The sequence below is a fragment of the Patella vulgata genome, chromosome 1, assembly GCF_932274485.2.
Source record: "Patella vulgata chromosome 1, xgPatVulg1.2, whole genome shotgun sequence".
Classification (NCBI taxonomy): Eukaryota; Metazoa; Mollusca; class Gastropoda; family Patellidae; genus Patella; species Patella vulgata.
Genome location: NC_065879.2, coordinates 73,063,441 through 73,080,689, shown reverse-complemented (window position 1 = coordinate 73,080,689; position 17,249 = coordinate 73,063,441). Strand labels below are relative to the sequence as shown.

At 34.9% G+C, this 17,249-nt stretch overlaps 1 protein-coding gene across 1 annotated transcript in view; it reads right to left on the bottom strand.

Annotated features, from left to right (window-relative positions):
• LOC126808445 (diacylglycerol kinase theta) overlaps nt 1–17,012 on the bottom strand; it is a 42,149-nt gene extending 25,137 nt beyond the window's left edge. Inside the window, exon 1 of the mRNA XM_050533153.2 lies at nt 16,660–17,012. Within this exon, the coding sequence (XP_050389110.1) occupies nt 16,660–16,828 (169 nt within the window). The 5' untranslated portion in view covers nt 16,829–17,012. The remainder of the gene's footprint in view (nt 1–16,659) is intronic.
• Nucleotides 17,013–17,249: the final 237 nt, after the last annotated feature.

The following is a 17,249-nucleotide window of genomic DNA, read 5'->3' as shown; positions in this document are numbered from 1 at the left end:
ACACCACACAATCAAAATTAATTTCATTATTTTTGTTCAAATATTTTTCAAACTGAACAAACTCTTAACTGAAATCATGGTCATTTATACATGTAGTTTACATTGGTTTCTATTGATTTCACACTACCATCTTCAAGGGTCTAAGACAAACAGAGTGATAATGATTACTTTTTTCTGTTTTTTAGTAGGCTACATACCAGCCCATTTTTCATGATGGTTTTATTTTAATGTTTGCATGTATTAATAATTACATAATATCAAGTCTTTGACTTTTGAAATGTCAACAAATTGACTTGTTGTGTCTTTTAGTAAAGGATTTTGGATTAAAAATCTCATTGATACTCATGTAAATGTCATGGAATAATTACAAATCCCCAACTTACATAAACATGTGATTCTGGTATCCTTCAAATACCCAGCTACCTATAAAGATCAGGATTAAAGTTATAGATCTGGATAAATTTGTTATTAGTTTAAATGAATAGTACATTACAAGGCAAAAACATTTTGTTAATTCTACCGATACAAACCCTATCTGTTAGCAAAGATAAATATTTTATGCTGAAGTCCAATAAAATTTAAAATGACTAAATCTCTTTTACTATTGTAAAAAAAAATAAAAGTACTGATTTCATGTTTTGATTTGATTATATTATTAAGTTGACTAACAAAGCCAATGTTGAAATAAAAATGGAAGTAAAATATGGAAAGAAACCACTTCCCATTTACATGTATAGTATCCATGCACGATTTGCATTTTGTTACAAAATATCAAATCTTCCGGCTTGTATTCAATTGGATTAAAAACAGGCCCATAAAATAAGATTTGTGAAAAAGTATCACAACGTCATTCGACAATAAAAACACTTGTTTACTAGCGTAGATTGCAAAATTGTGTAAAGTTTAACTTCATACAAATGTAGACCCGGTTTATTGACAGAATCTTTCCAGAAAAAGAAGTGAGAAAATAGAAAAAGTGATGCGTAGCATTTACATTAGGGAACTAATAGATAAATGAAATTTTGCTTATCATATCTTTGTAAATACTGAACAGAATTAATCCATTTTTCCACTGATATTCTTATTAGAATTTCAACTTTTACAATGTTGCCGTTTGCAAGGAGTTCCTATATCGAGCAAATGAAAATTTAATCATATAGATTTTGGCTACTTTATTCTTACTTAAACGCACCAGGTTTTGCTCCTTTAAATATAAAATCCCCATATATATCTTTTAGAACAGAAATATTGGACCAACATTCGGGTGACCCACCATAAATAAATATCTCGACAATTACACCACAATAATTATATATACACAAAGCCTTAAATAAGTTTTGCACATTTATAGTCACTAAATAAACAGTCATGTTGTACTTAATAAGCTATGACCATTTAACGATCCCTAAATAATACACTGAAAGATGGTTACAAGTGTCAGTCATAACATCCGGGCACTTGTGAGTAAAAAATAGGTTATGCGCCCTTGTTTTGAAATAAGTCTCGCTTAGCCAGTCTACCGACCATTCTAGTCTGACTCACAGGCCGGAATAATCAAGACTACTTTTTTACGAAACATAACAGAAAGCTGGAACAAGAAATTGAATTTAGAAACACACACGTTAGACAACTCAACAATTGTTTTTAAGAACCTTGTAAAAGTAAAATGAAACTACTGCTAGTATCATGTTCTTGCCTATCGCAAGTGTTTCAGAGATATTATTTGTACTAAACCAAAAGATGCCGCTCCTAACGGTACAGTTATTGATCAAGCAATTTAAAAAATAAAACGAACGTAATTTCTAAAGCTGCTGTAATAACCAAAAAAGCTAAATATTACTGCTATTCAGAATCGTCAACTATAGTTTTTTACGGCTGTAATAGTTGATAGATGTGTAGAGAATTGCACGTGTGATGGCTATTCATAGTCTCATAAACTCTAGCGCTGAGTATTATCATACTGCCTAGTTAGCGAGAAATCACTTCGAGACAAGCCACTGAAGCGTGCACATTCGTTGTGTCGAGTCCAATTTTCTGTAGGGAAAATTTTCACTGCACGGGTCACCCTACCAACATGTAAGTAACTAGATGATCCAGACTAACATCCAAATATTGAATTTTTTTAAACATACAATGTAACAGCTACAAGTTGTGACAGATGTCTTGCACTGACCATGCTTGTACACTTTAGAACACCTGATACCACATTTATCAAAGTAAAAAAAACAGTCTGTACAGTTTTGACGAAACTGTTTTGTACTCCATTCAACATTGAGATTAAATTTACTTAGTCGTTAGCCAGTCACTTGAACAATTTGGATGGTTTGATGGACCATGTATTCCTGTACTGTTTGTTCAATGTTTTGTTGGGCAGTTTAGCTGCATAATCATTAGTCTGCATTTGTAAAGTTTTGGATCAGCTGTCATTATTTAGTTTTTAGGCAAAATGACCTAAAACAAGCCAACACTGAGGCTGATGTCGCCCCGCCAAAATTCAAAAATAAATAGATGACACATTAATTTATCACAAATTTAATTTTTTTAAAAGTATCAACCAATCAAACTGATTATCAACTATACACTAAGTTTCATCACTATCTATCAGATAGAATCAAAGTAATCTTGTCCTAAAGCATCGACCAATGAAATTGCTTAGCTCTGCTTAGCTTTAGCTCGAAATGTTAATCATTGAACTCAGTCAAGACATTCACCTAATGAACATCTACATCAAGTTTAAACATTCTACCCCAATTAAAAGCAGAGTTGTTATGTTCCAAAGTCTTCACCAAACAAATTGCTTATTGCTCCTTAGCCTAAGCAGAAAATTCTAATCATAGAACTAAGTCAAGGTAATGATGTAATGAGTTTTATCACTCTCACTTAATTATAACCAAAGTTATCATGCCCCAAAGCATCAACCAATCAGATTGCTTATCTCCGCTTACCGTTAGCAGACAATGTTTATCATCAAACTAGATGAAGGGATTCACCTAATGAACGCCTACACCAAGTTTGGACATTCTACTAGAAGGAGAGTTATTGTGTTCCAAAGTCTCGACCAATCAAATTGCTTATTGCTCTGCTTACCCTGAGCAGAAAGTGCTCATTATCAAACTTAGTCAAGGTATTGATGTGATAAAACTATACACCAAATGTCCTCACTCTCACTTAATTAGAACTAAAGTTATCGTGTCCCAAAGCATCAACTAATCAAATTGGTTATCTCTCCTTCCCATAAGCAGACAATGTTCATCATCAAACTAGATCAAGGCATTCACCCAATGAACGCCTACACCAAGTTTGAACAATCTACCTGAATTCGAAGTTGAGTTATTGTGTTCCAAAGTCTCGGCCAATCAAATTGCTTATCGCTCTGCTTACCCTGAGCAGAAAATGCTCATTATCGAACTTATACACTAAGTTTCATCACTCTCACTTAATTAAAACTAAAGTTATCGTGTCCCAATGCATCAACCAATCAAATTGCTTATCTCTGCTTACCCTAAGAGTTATTGTGTCCCAAAAAGTGTGACGAAAGGCGGGGGGACAATTAAAATGAGTTACATTAAATCAGTGTTAAGAGTCCTACATGTAAAAGGAAATGCAAACTTAAATTATGGAATACAACAACCGCTAAAAATACAGAATTCCCAACTGGATTCCAAACATTACATGTGCCAGTACAGGTACTTCATTTATGGAATGCCATAATAACCACTGCCAAGAAAAGGAGTGTCGCAGAAAAATATTGCAAAAACTGTCAATAAAATATGTTTGATAACATATAACCAAAAATGATAGAACAATAAATGTTGTAACAATTTATTATTCATCTTTTATTTACTTTCATTTTGGGTTTTATTCGTGTTGGAGCATATTCATTAATTAATCTTATAAAGTCAGTTAAAGGGCTTGGGATACATAAGAAAATTGGGTACATTTACGTTAGGGGTGGCCAACCTTTTATATACCATGCGCCAGTTTGTTCACAAATGAATTCAGATGAACCAACGTATCTTGAATAGTTACAGACAGAGTAAAAGTCCATCTTTCCTGGTTTGATTCCTTAAGCATATTTTTAAAAGAAAACAGAATAAAGTGCAAGAAGATAACATTTGAAAAAAAAGATGTGCACAAAATAATAAAATTGCTAAAGGTAGGTTGCCAGGCAATGAAACATACGCCCACAGCAGTCAAATCATCCGAGCGGTCGACAAGGGTTGTCACACATTTATTCTTTTGTAGATAATTGGGGGCATTTATATACAAGACAATTTCATACAGATCAGATCATAATTTTCGTCGTTTGAGGATTCACAAGGTTCAACAAACTAAAACAAGGGTCTTAACTCTGGAAGTAATTTACAGCAATTGTTGAAATTTGACCGGCTTTTTCATTTTACTAATTCAAATAATGCATATAAATTTCATACAGATTGGATCCTAACTTTTGCCACTTGAAAGTTCACAAGTTCAACAAATTAAAAAAAAGGGCCATAAATTCAGAAGTAATCGAGGGAAATTACTGAAATTAAATAGGATTTTTTATTTCACCGATTTAAATAATGCATATAGATTTCATACAAGTAATTATTTGAAAATCCTGATATTCAATAGGATTCTTCGTTTCAATAATTTAAATGATGCATATTACTTTCGTACTGACCAGATGATAACTTTCGTCCTTCGAATGTTCACAAGGTTCAACAAAGTTAAAAAAGGGCAATAACTCTAGACGTAATTATTGGAAATTGCTGAAATTGAATAGGAGTCTTCGTGTCACTAATTTAAATGATCTGTGTAAATTTCATACAGATCGGATGATAACTTTTTGTCATTAGAGCATTTACAAGGTGCAACAAAGTGAAACAAGGGCCATAACTTCAGAAGAAATTAACGGAAATTGCTGAAATTCAATATGATCCTTTGTTTTACTAATCTAAATGAAGCATATAAATTCCATACAGATCAGATGTGGGCGTATAAAAATACTGAGTAGGCTTACTGCCTTTCTTATTATCACAGTGATGCAATGTGTCATATCTAATCACCCAATGGGCCAGAGGTTTGCCATCCTTGATTTAGGTAACATATTTTTTTGTTCTGTTTTATGGGTATTACTTGTGAGGTGACTGAAATGCATCCATTGTGCAGCTAATCACTCTACTCATGGTAATATTTCACTACATTCAAACTCAACCTTTGTTAGGGTGCAATGGTGATATATTTCAACGTTTTGTTGAATCAAATAAAAATTGTGACCTCTACAGGGACCACAAGCTAAAAATGTGATTTTACGTACAATCTGGGGCCATAATACAGAAAGTTACGGTCTGATACATGCCAATTTCGATAAAAACCAGAGTCTATAGGAGATAAACCAATATTTCAAGATTCGTCAAAATCGGATAATAAATGTGACCTGTGGAGTGTCCATAAACAAATTGTGGACGTCCAGGCGCAACGACAATATACATCCATGTGGGCATATAGAAATTTAAGTCTTGCTTAAATTACATCTAATTAAACAATTGGTTTTCAATTTCAAGTTATCCAGAATACCATCTAAACTGTTAATCTAAAAAATATCAATTTAACAATTTTTACTGGTTCTTATTATTGCAAAACTAAGTACATATAACTGTACATGTAAGCCGTAACATAACATTTTGTCCAACAGTTTTGGTCCAATTTTCACGAAACTGAACCAACATTACAGTGTAACAGTGATATATTCGAACATTTTTGTAAATCAGATAGTAATTGTGACCTCTAGACGGACCACAAGCTAAAAACAGGATTTTTCGTACAATCAGGGGCCATAATTCAGGAAGTTGTGATCTGATATGCGTGAATATCGACAGGAACCAAGATCTTTGGGTTATAAACATACATTGCAAGTTTCATCAAAATCAGATGAAAATTGTGACCTCTAGGGGATCCACACACTAAAAACATGATTTTTCGTACAATCAGGGGCCATAATCCATGGAGTTATCATCCAATATAATTATGCCAATATCGAAAGGAGCCGAGATCTTTTGGAGATAAACCTATGTTTCAAATTTCGTCAAAATCGGATAAAAATTGTGACCTATATTTCAAGTTTCATGAAAAACGGATAAGAATTGTGACCCGTAGAGTGTCCACAAACAAATTGTGGACGGATGGACGTCCGCACGGACAGGGGCGACGACAATATACGTCCACATGAAAATGTGGGCATATAAAAACACGATTTTTCGTACAATCAGGGGCTATAATTCAGGAAGTTACGATCCGATATGCGCTAATATCGAAAGCAACCAAGATCTTTGGGTTATAAACATGCATTTCAAGTTTCATTAAAATCAAATGAAAATTGTGACATCTAGAGTGTCCACAGGCTAAATACGTGATTTTTCGTACAATCTGGGGGCATAATCCATGAAATTAATGTCCGATATATGCCAATATCAAAAGGAGCCAAGATCTTTTGGAGATAAACCTATATTTCAAATTTCCTTAAAATCAGATAAGAATTATGACCTGTAGAGTGTGCACAAACAAATTGTGGACAGACGGACAGGGGCGACGACAATATACGTCCACATGAAAAGGTGGACGTATAAAAAGTCAAAGTATGCTGTGCAAGCATGTCACATCACCAACACCCAAAAAGTTAAATAGAATTAGAACTCTTCCAGTGGCAAGGTCATGGCCTCCATTTTCTTTGACCCAGAACGTGTAATCATTATAGATTATCTAAAGAATGGTGCATATTACACAGATGACGTGCAGAGGTGTCTCGCTGCTCCAGTTCACACCTCCCAAGCAGCAGTGAGTGCTGCACAGGTCCGTGGCTTCAAGATCCTCTCTCACACAGCCTATTCTCCAGATCCAACTCCATCTTTCTTCTTCCTCTTCACACAACTCAAACCAGAGGCCACAGATTTGGGACGGATGATGAGGTTATCAATTATGTGGCGGCATTTTTAGGTTCAAGTGACAAACAGCGGTTTTCTGGCAGGTTAAATTATATGCTGGATAAACGGTGTCAAAGGTGATTATGTTGAAAAATAAGACCAAACATTACTTAGGTAGGGAGGTCGAAAACTTTTGGGACACCCCTTGTAAATGTCAGATTTGGATAAAAAACAACCATAATATTGAAAATTCCTGGGAAGCAAAATATCACTGACGGAATATAGCAGTGGGTAACCAACCCTTGGAAATTCTTTGGACCCTACATGTATAATCTCAACAATGATATCCACATGAATCCAAAGCATTTTTATTGAAAACTGAGTTCATGTGAAAATCTAAGGTCCTGTAAAAGCTATTTCCTAATACAACTAAATAGTCTATGGGTCAGGGCTTTGATTATTACCACATTCACAGAAACTATTGAATTTTTAGACCCAATTCCTGTACAGTTTATCTCAAACAGAAGCATTAGCTACTACGATATTTCCCTTTCACTGCAGTGCTATGCTAATTACTTTTATGGAAGGTAAGCTATCTTTCTATAAATACTCTACACCAAGTTATATTTAGTCAATATATTCTTTTTTTACACAGTGAAAACTCTGTATCAAATGTTACTAGAAATTATCAAGCATGCAACAAGTTCTTCATTAAATCAATGACCATGTTGCCTTGATCCTCTCAGTTTGATTAACCATATACACTTTAGTCACACCCTCCAACCCACCCACATCTCAACCACAGATATTATTCTTTGCTCAAGGCCATATTGGAATTGGATTCAACTTTTGGCTAGATACTCTATCAGAGCTGGTTCACTGTCTACTTTACCCGTACGGCAGTGAATATAGGTTAGAGTTCAGGTAATGAATAGCGTTTAGAAAATAACTGACAGACAAATTATGAAATCTTTAATTCTTTAAATTCTAAAATAAAGTTAGGTTGCCAGGCAATGAAACATATGCCCACAGTCCACAGCAGCTAAGTCGTTTGGGCAGTCAAAAAGTCTTGTCACATATTTTCCTTTTGTCAGTAATGAGAACACATGAAAATCTGATTACAAGTAATAACCCATGAAGTAATTATCAGAAAACATTAGAATTTGTTTGATTGTTTGTCTCATGACCTTAAACAATTTATATTAACTTTAGCCTCTAGAATGTCCACAAGATTTTTCAAAGTAATCAAGGGCCTTAACTTTGGCAGTAATTATCAGAAATTGTTGAAAATGAATAGGATGCTTTGATTCATGATCTTAAAGACTGTGTATAAGTTTCAAGTTAATCAGATTAATTAGCCTTAAGAGCTTTTCTACAAGATTTTTCAAAGAGAACAAGGGCTATATCTTTGGCGAATTATTGCAAATAGTTAAAAATCAATAGGCTCTTTATCTCATGACATTAAACAGTGCGTATAAATTCAAAGTCAATCGGATATTAACTTTAGCCTCTAGAATGTTTAGAAGATCAATAGGCTTCTTTGTCTCATGACCTTAAACACTGTGTATAAATTTAAAGTCAATTGGATATTCACTTTCGGGTCTAGAGCGTGCACAACATTATTCAAAGTGGTTAAGGGCCATAACTCTGGTAGTAACTATCACAATTAGTTAAAAATCAATAGGCTTCTTCATCTCATGACCTTAAACAATCGTATATTATGGTCTAGAGCGTCAACAACATTTTAAAAAGTGATCAAGGGTCATAACACTCTGGTAGTAATTATCGGAAATCACTGAAAATTAATAGGCTTCTTCGTCTCATAACCTTAAACACTGTGTATAAATTCAAAGTCAATCGGATATTAACTTTAGCCTCTGGAGCGTCCACAAGCAATTGTGTATGCCAGACCGCCGGACGGTGGTGACGACAATATACAACAACATTTCAATGTGGGTGTATAAAAATGAATCCAATTTTCTATAAATCATGATTAAAAGTAGCTATTCTGATCTGTTAGGTCAGTCTTGTAAAATGATTTCTATGTTGCAAATACAAAAAAATTGTTCAAAGTCCCATGCAACTATCTGAACAGAATAGAGATGATGTTTTGAGAAATTACAGTCAATCAATCCTAGATTCTTCTGAACAGTGATAAATTTCCAGACAGAGAACTCCTGTGTTAAGTTTGGTAACAATGAAAATGAAATGGGGTTTATCGTCCTGTTGTTCTGCTCCAAACTGGACTAATGTAGTAATGAAGATGGGCATACGTCATACAGTGTGCTATGAGTGAAATTTTGCCCGGAAAGCGGCACTACAGCCTACTCTTATATCGAATTCCAACTGTCAAGGGATCTTTGTACATGGGACCACGGTTTTTCATCCCATTTGAACGACTAGACAGCTGTCCTTGTCAGGCCCTCTATCCTGCATCACTGACAAGGGGGAACCATGCGGGAAAATCTGGATGAACTTTCTTGGCCAATGCAGGGATCGAATGGTAACAATGGTTTTATTGGGTTATTCATTACATGTCAGGTTTCATTATTGTTGACAATATCTAATTTTTTCAGAGCCTAATTCACACTAAAATCAAATGTACTCAATCATTTATTTAAACGGTTTGGTTCAATCGGATTACAATTTTACCAAGGACGTAAAAGTGAAGCTGGCTTTTTTACATTTGTTATAGACAAAGCAGCAAAAAAACTTGTTTAAAACCGTCAAATTGACCATAGAATGGTCATAACTGCCATAAAAATATGAGTTATTTAGTATGAATCCAATGATATTACATGTATTAACATATGGGCTGTTTTGACCAAAGTAAATCATGGCAGTTCTGGTTTATGTAGTATATTTTGATTTACATCTGTTTTAACTATATCCGGTCTACATTGGGTGAGGTCAAAAGTAGTGTTGGAGTAAACTGACATAATGGAACCCTTTTCCTCACTTCTGTCCTCAAATAAAGTGTTAAACCAAAGAGGGAGATACCGTTAATTACTGCTTTATTTTCATTCAACTGTGGATGAAATTACAAGGTAGAGTCAGTCTCCAGATAACACTAGTGTTACCCGAAGCCGAAACAAATTCAAACATGGCTTCTGCACCGGAAGGCCTGACTTCTGCTGAAAAAGGTATCGACTTATTATGTGCTGAAAAATAAGGTCATTTTGGAGGAATATTACTTGCATGAATTTAAAACAGGTACAGGTTGGTAGTAGTCGGCATGCTTTCATTCTGTCATATTACGACAACATGTAATTTTGTAGGAATGTTACTGACATAAATTTGAATACCGTACAGGACAATTTCTTGACTAATTTCTTAAGAATTGACCCCAAGAAATCTCAGATTTTGTGTGTTTTGCATAAATTTTGAAGGGCTTTTTAAATTGAATAATATTAGGCGAAAAATTAACATTTTATGAAAATTAGATAACACTGTCAGTTTACATCTTACTTTTGACCTCAATATAGTGTCAACGCCTAGGAGATAAAGGTACTGTCCTATTGAAGCCCATGTTAAAAAAAAAACCAAGCCGACAGTGAGGCTGATGTCCCCCGTCAAAATCCCGAAATAAATAGATGACACATATTAATTTATCGCAAATTTATATTTTTCAAAAGTATCAAGCAATCAAACAGATTATCAACTATACACAAAGTTCCATCACTCTCTATCAGTAGTATCAGATAGAATCAAAGTAATCTTGTCCTAAAGCATCGACCAATGAAATTGCTTAGCTCTGCTTAGCTTTAGCTCGAAATGTTAATCATTGAACTCGGTCAATTAATTGCATGTTTATCTTTGTCAAAAGTATCGAGCAATCAAGTATACACCAAGTTTCATCACTCTCTATCAGATAGATAGGATCAAAGTCGAAGAAATTGCTTAGCTCTGCTTAGCTTTAGCGGGAAATGTTAATCATTGAACTCAGTCAAGACATTCACCTAATGAACATCAATATCAAGTTTAAACATTCTACCTCAATTAAAAGCAGAGTTGTTATGCTTATCGCTCCATGAATTTCAATTTTAAAATTTAGTATATTTTCCAATATGTAACTTCTTTTTCTAACCTGAATATCAAACTTAGGGGCTCAGGTTAACTCTTTCACTGACACAAACTCTAACACTAGCACTATCTTTTTGTTCTGACCTCATCCATTGACTTCAAAGACTGCTGACTGTTTGATATTGTTTCAAATCATCATATCTTTACAAATACTGAACAGAACTGAATCTGTTCTGGACGGGTATTCTCCTTCTAGAGATTCAACTTTCACAATAATGTAGTTTGCAACTGCAAGTGATTGAAAATCCCTCAAACAATTATCAAAGACTAAACAATATCAACTATACTTTGAACTGAAACTTTCAATATAAATGTGTATTTTATTTAACTTGTCAGTCGTAATCCCATTTGCATTAAGCATTAATATCCTGTAAACCCTGGGACAGCTCCTTTAAAATATATCTCTTCAAGCATATATTAGGTCAACCGTTCAACTAAACTTATTTTATTTGAAAGTATGATATTTGCAATTACCAGAAAATATCAAATTGTGAAATTATGGACTCAGATCACTTACATGTACTAAGCCAACAATAAATTAAAGAAGTTAATTAAAGCATGAACTACTGAGGCTGATGTTGCTATGAAGAGTGTGTATTAATTTGCATACTACCTTTATGAAATAGTTTCCCTTGCCTCAAATGAAATGAAATAGGATTTAATGTCCTACTTTTCTCTACCAACCAGGCTAATAGACACAGAAAAGCATACATGTATTTACAATTATCAAAACTATTCAAAGCCCTATCATCTTTAACCCCATTAGCACTTAGACCGCCCTAATAAGGGCTCCATAGACTGCCCTGTCACATGCACAACTGTGGCAACTCCCAAGAATTAGGAAATGGTCCTATAATACAGAAACCTATTCACATATCTCGGGATGTTTGAGGCGGTCTAATGAACAGCAGTTTCTGACTAGTTTCTGTCTCTCCAGAGCTACCCGTATTAATATACAATTTTTCTCTAATTTTCTTCAGGGAACTGGGGTAGTCAATGTTTACAAATGTACCAAGACTACCAGGAGCTAAAAGGTTAAAATCCAATTGCCATTGTCAACATTTTGTGTTATGAATGAAAAGGATTGACCTGATAAAGCAAACTTTGACAGCCAAACTTTTTAAGGATAAAAATGATCCGATTGAAATGAAATTCTGCACCGACTGGGCTAATGAAGACCGGCATATGCCATACAGTGTGCTATGAGGGAATTTTTTGTGAACAGCGGCACTTCAGACTACTCTTACATGTATATCGAATTCCAACTGTCAAGGGTTCTTTTAAGTGCACACTAATGTGTACATATGGGACCTCGGTTTTCCATCTCATTCGAATGACTATATGTTGACCTTTACCAGGCCCTTCATCTTGACAAGGGGGAACCACGGTGGGGAATCCTGATGAACTTTCTCAGCCAACATCAGGATCAAACAAGAGGACCCCAGGGTTAGCAAGTCAATGTCTTACTCAACGAACAACCCCGGCTCCCTAAAGAGGGGCTTACGTAGACTTTGCAACCCAAAGCAACTAGTTGCAGTCAGTTGCAATAGTGCTTATATCGATGATATCAGCAATTGAGGACAACTGGGAGCAACTGAATTTGGAGCGCTTATGTCGACTCGGAACTGATAGTGATCACACTGAACATGTGACTGTTAATTTATTCATCATGTGATCAGCAAAATGGCGAATCACTTAGAAGAAGTAACCCAAAGGCATGGTCGTTCTTGCTACAATTCTATTAGTATATTATTGTCGACATCATCAAAACTTGAAAAGTGGGTGTCTTCGTTCGCTTCCATTTGCTTATTTATAAATTCACATGATACATGTCTCTTATCACGTGATGTTATTTCTATGGAAACGAGTTGACTCCAGTTGCAAGAACGCTCATGTCGACTGCAACTAGTTGCCGCTAGTTACAGCCAGTTGCAGAAAGTTGAACATGTGCAACTGACTGCAACTAGTTGCTTTGAGTTGAAAGAGGCGCTCAGGTTGACTTTTTTCAGTTGCTTCCAGTTGCCGAAATGTCAGTTGCTTTCAGTTGCAAGGTCGACATAAGCCCCCCTTTAAGAGGGAGGAAAATTTGAGTTAAGGTATAAAGATACATTAATAAAAGGATGTACCTGAGGCATGTCCACTTATGCTAAATCTATTAGGTTATAATATGATATAAGTTTCATTTATTAATTAGTATAGGTAGGTCTAATGTTGATTAATTCCGATTAGTTGCTAAATTGATAGTTTATTAACCTTTTAACTGGATTATCACCCTCTTTATTGTGGTGTTTTGTCACCGTCTAAATTTTGAGGCCATTGGCAACCTACCGCCTTTTTTACATCATGTCATTCAGTCAGCAGGCAGCTGTCTTTCAAGACGGTCTACATTTTCTCATTTGATTCTTTGTATTCAGTATCGTTTGTTTTTTGCTCTGTTTTTGTGATGAGTGGAACATGTGCCCTAACTGTATTCAATATGCCTCGATTCTATTGAATACTAAAACGTTTCTTAATTTGACTTAGAGCATTTAGTTTTTAAGACTACTTGTTTTTTTATACATTTCACTGATGTGGTTACTTGCATAGTTAAATTTTACTTCAATATGCTTACATTCATATTTCTTTTAACATATAGCAAATCATGACCCATGCTGGCATTACACAATGGTTTCTCTGGGTTATATTCCTGATTGTTTTCAAATATGAGTGAAATCTGTGTCACTACAGACCCGGGACTGTACAACGCAGTGGACGCTTACGGCTAGCCCACAGATCCCTTCACTTTATTTGAATTCTTTGTTTGTTTGTGATTTTCTGTGTATTGTCTCCATATATTTGTTTTTGTGTAAACTATGTGTGGTGTAGTCCCCCTGCACTTACTATTAGTGATAAATCATATGAATAAAGTATATTTCTTGAAGGAGTAACAAAGCTATCTATGTACCTTGAAAATGGTATCTGCATTGTTTGTATAGAATAAAGAATGAACAATAACAAAGCTACATTTGTTCAAATGAAATGTACAATTTTAATGTTGTTTCGTTTTCCTGATTTTTTACACTACATTGTGATCTGACTAACTTTTCATCAAACAAATGGCGTTTAACGTCCTATTTCTCTGCTGCATCTGTGCTAATAAAGACGGGCATATGATGTGCAGTATGGAAATTTGGCCCAGACAGTGGTGCTACAGCCTACTTTTATTTAGAATTCCAACTGTCAAAGCATGCCAAAGTGTACACAGGACCTTGGTTTTTAATCACATCTGAACAACTAGACACTGTTCCTTGCCAGGCTCTATCCTGCACCACTGACAAGGGGAAATCTCGCCGGAATATCCCAAGGAACTTTCTTGACAAAGACCGAGATCTGACCTCTTGCAGGTTAGTCAGCCACCACCTTACTCATTGAACCAACAGAGTTTTGCCCCATAGCTCCCCCCATACGGTAACTGGAAAATCCTGGGGAACTTTCTCAGCTAATACCGGGATTGAACCCTAGATTTTCTATTTAGTGAGACTGAGTTGATGCCTTTATCAAAACTGTGTATATCGACAGACTTACTAAAACCAATCGGGGTCACGCGTGTTAGTGTGTTTTAAAATTTCCACAATTTACCACAAAAAAAGAAGACCAATATAGATAATTTTATTAGTCCACAAGATCACATGATCTGAACACTGTTTACAAGAAAATATTTTAGGTGTCAATGCAGTACAAATGAAATTCAATTTTTACCATTTTGTTTCGTTGTTATATGTATTTTTTCACAAAAATTCTGTTGTCAGTATGATAAATGTCCTACTGCCTGTCAATCAAAGTAATAAATAGCTAGGTTTAGAACTTTTCAGAACTCAGATTTGCTGTTTTGCATGAACAGTGTAGATTCAGGTTATGTACATGTACTGTAGTGCTAGAAAACTTGGTGGTCTGCGATTGCTCTGCATAACTAAAATTTAAAATATCATTTGATATTGCCCCACTTCTTTTGAATACTGAGGTAATGATAAGTCCTATAATCTTAATGAAACAAAATGTACAATATGCATTTTAATAGTTTATCTATTTTGAATACTGCAGTATATTACATGTATATATTTCCCACTAACTGTCTATTAAAACAAGATCTGCATTATACATGTAGATCATATATTCCCCCCACCTTTTTGTTCATTATCAACTTAACCATTAACAATGATAAATTGTATTAATAACGTGTCACAGATTTAATATTACTATGCAATACTTCAGTATACATGTATATAAATATGGTGTACTGTTATTATAAAATGAAATGTGTAATTTTATGTTATCTTTAAAAACTTGTACTGTATTTGGCATCCCAGTAATAAAAATTGTTCAGACAAGAGTAAACCTATAAAGTCAGAATCAAAAAGAAATTTGAAATACCTTCTACATGTATGGTCTGTCAGACTGTCATATAAGGAAGTTAGATCAGCAAATGTTCTTGAAGGTGCATTATATAATTTGAGGCTGCATGGGAGAGGGATCTTACATGTATTTCAGTTTCAGGAAAAAAACAGCCGGTCGAATATGGTAATACATTATAAAATGCACAATATAATAAAGCACTATCATGTTGGTGGTCATATTTTTTATTCACTAATAAACAATGCCAGATACTGTAACTACTGTGACAACTGAACAAGAACACAGACTTAGAGAACAGTTGGACACAGGTTTTCAGAGACAACATAAAGTGAAACTGAAAACACAATATCGACTTGATATTAAAAGCAACTAAATACTTGAGTGTATTACTAACTTTTAAAGAAATACAAAGTATTTCCCAGCTATTTCACAATGTTAACAATTACTTTTGTACAAATACTGACAATTATATGTAGAGAAAATATAAACACAAAAACAACCTCATGCATCCATTTTAATAACCACTATCACTATAAATTCTGCAAGGTATAGGTTAAAGACAAATCATGCTGATGAAAAATATAACATTTAACTGGATTAAATTATCCTGCTTTTTTACCAAACAGTTGGAACAATTCCAATTCAATAGGAAATATACCGTTTTTGCAAAACTTAATACAATCATAATATCAACACAAAAATTATTGACCGCAATTTCAAATACAAATTTACGAAGTGTAACGCTACCGATTATAAATTTAGAAATCAAAATACCAAACAATTATTTAATCGGTCTGATTTGTGGAATATCGACAAATGATTTTGAGGCTTGCTCATTCGAAAATATAATTTGGTAAATCAGTACTTTATGCTTTTATATAAGTAGATAAATTTTTATAAACATGCGTGCGCGCGAGCTCTCGTTCTCAAAGCTCTACCTATTAATGACCTTGCGTTTGCTTGTCTCTCAAGGCCGTTCATAAGTCGCTTTTACCACCATAAGGTATAAATATATAAGGTCCATTCGCAATTATCTACAAATTCGGCCGACATTAGCCGAAAAAATGAACAAACCCATAAATTTACAAACATACCAAAGGGAAACTCCAACTAACAGCTTCAAAAATGACGTAGATGTCACAATATTAAAATTGATATCGGCCACATTTGAAAAGAATAAATTATCGAAAGCCGAACGAGAGCGCGTGAAAAAAAAGGAAAAGGGAGATAGGATACAGCACGCGCAAATAACACAGTGCAGAATAGAATGTTTATTTACCTTCGCATACATATCCTTGTCCAATTAAACCCCATAACATATCCGTGCAGTGGTGACAGTACGTTGGTTTATGAACGGTTTTCTTCACGAAAAAATGCCCATGACCCCGCTGTATGTCGGAGCCCGACTCGTCGCCTGGTGATTCCGAGCGAACATTTTCGTCCGCCATACTGGTCCCCAAACGTCAAATAAAGCGAGATCCGACAGTCCTAGTATTCACCACGGCTTCTATCCTTGAAAACACATCCTTATAACCCACGTAAATGCGCCCAAAGTGCTTCTTTTGGTCATTTTAGCAGAAAGCTACGGACGGCCATATTCAGAATAGCATCTTCAATTTATGGCGATTAGGTTCTTTACGGAAATGAGGAAAACTAAGCCACACCGAGGCTTCATTTTCGCTCCGCGAAGCAGGCACGCGAACCAGGAAACATTATCAAGCCTTTATCACGTATGTATTTTAAAGGCAATTAAGAGACTCAATGATCGAGATGCCATTTAACGGCCCTGATCGCTTCCACTTTCGATTTTTTGGCAGTTGTCATTTTGATCCCATTATAGGGATCAGGTATCGGCTCTAATCGATTAGG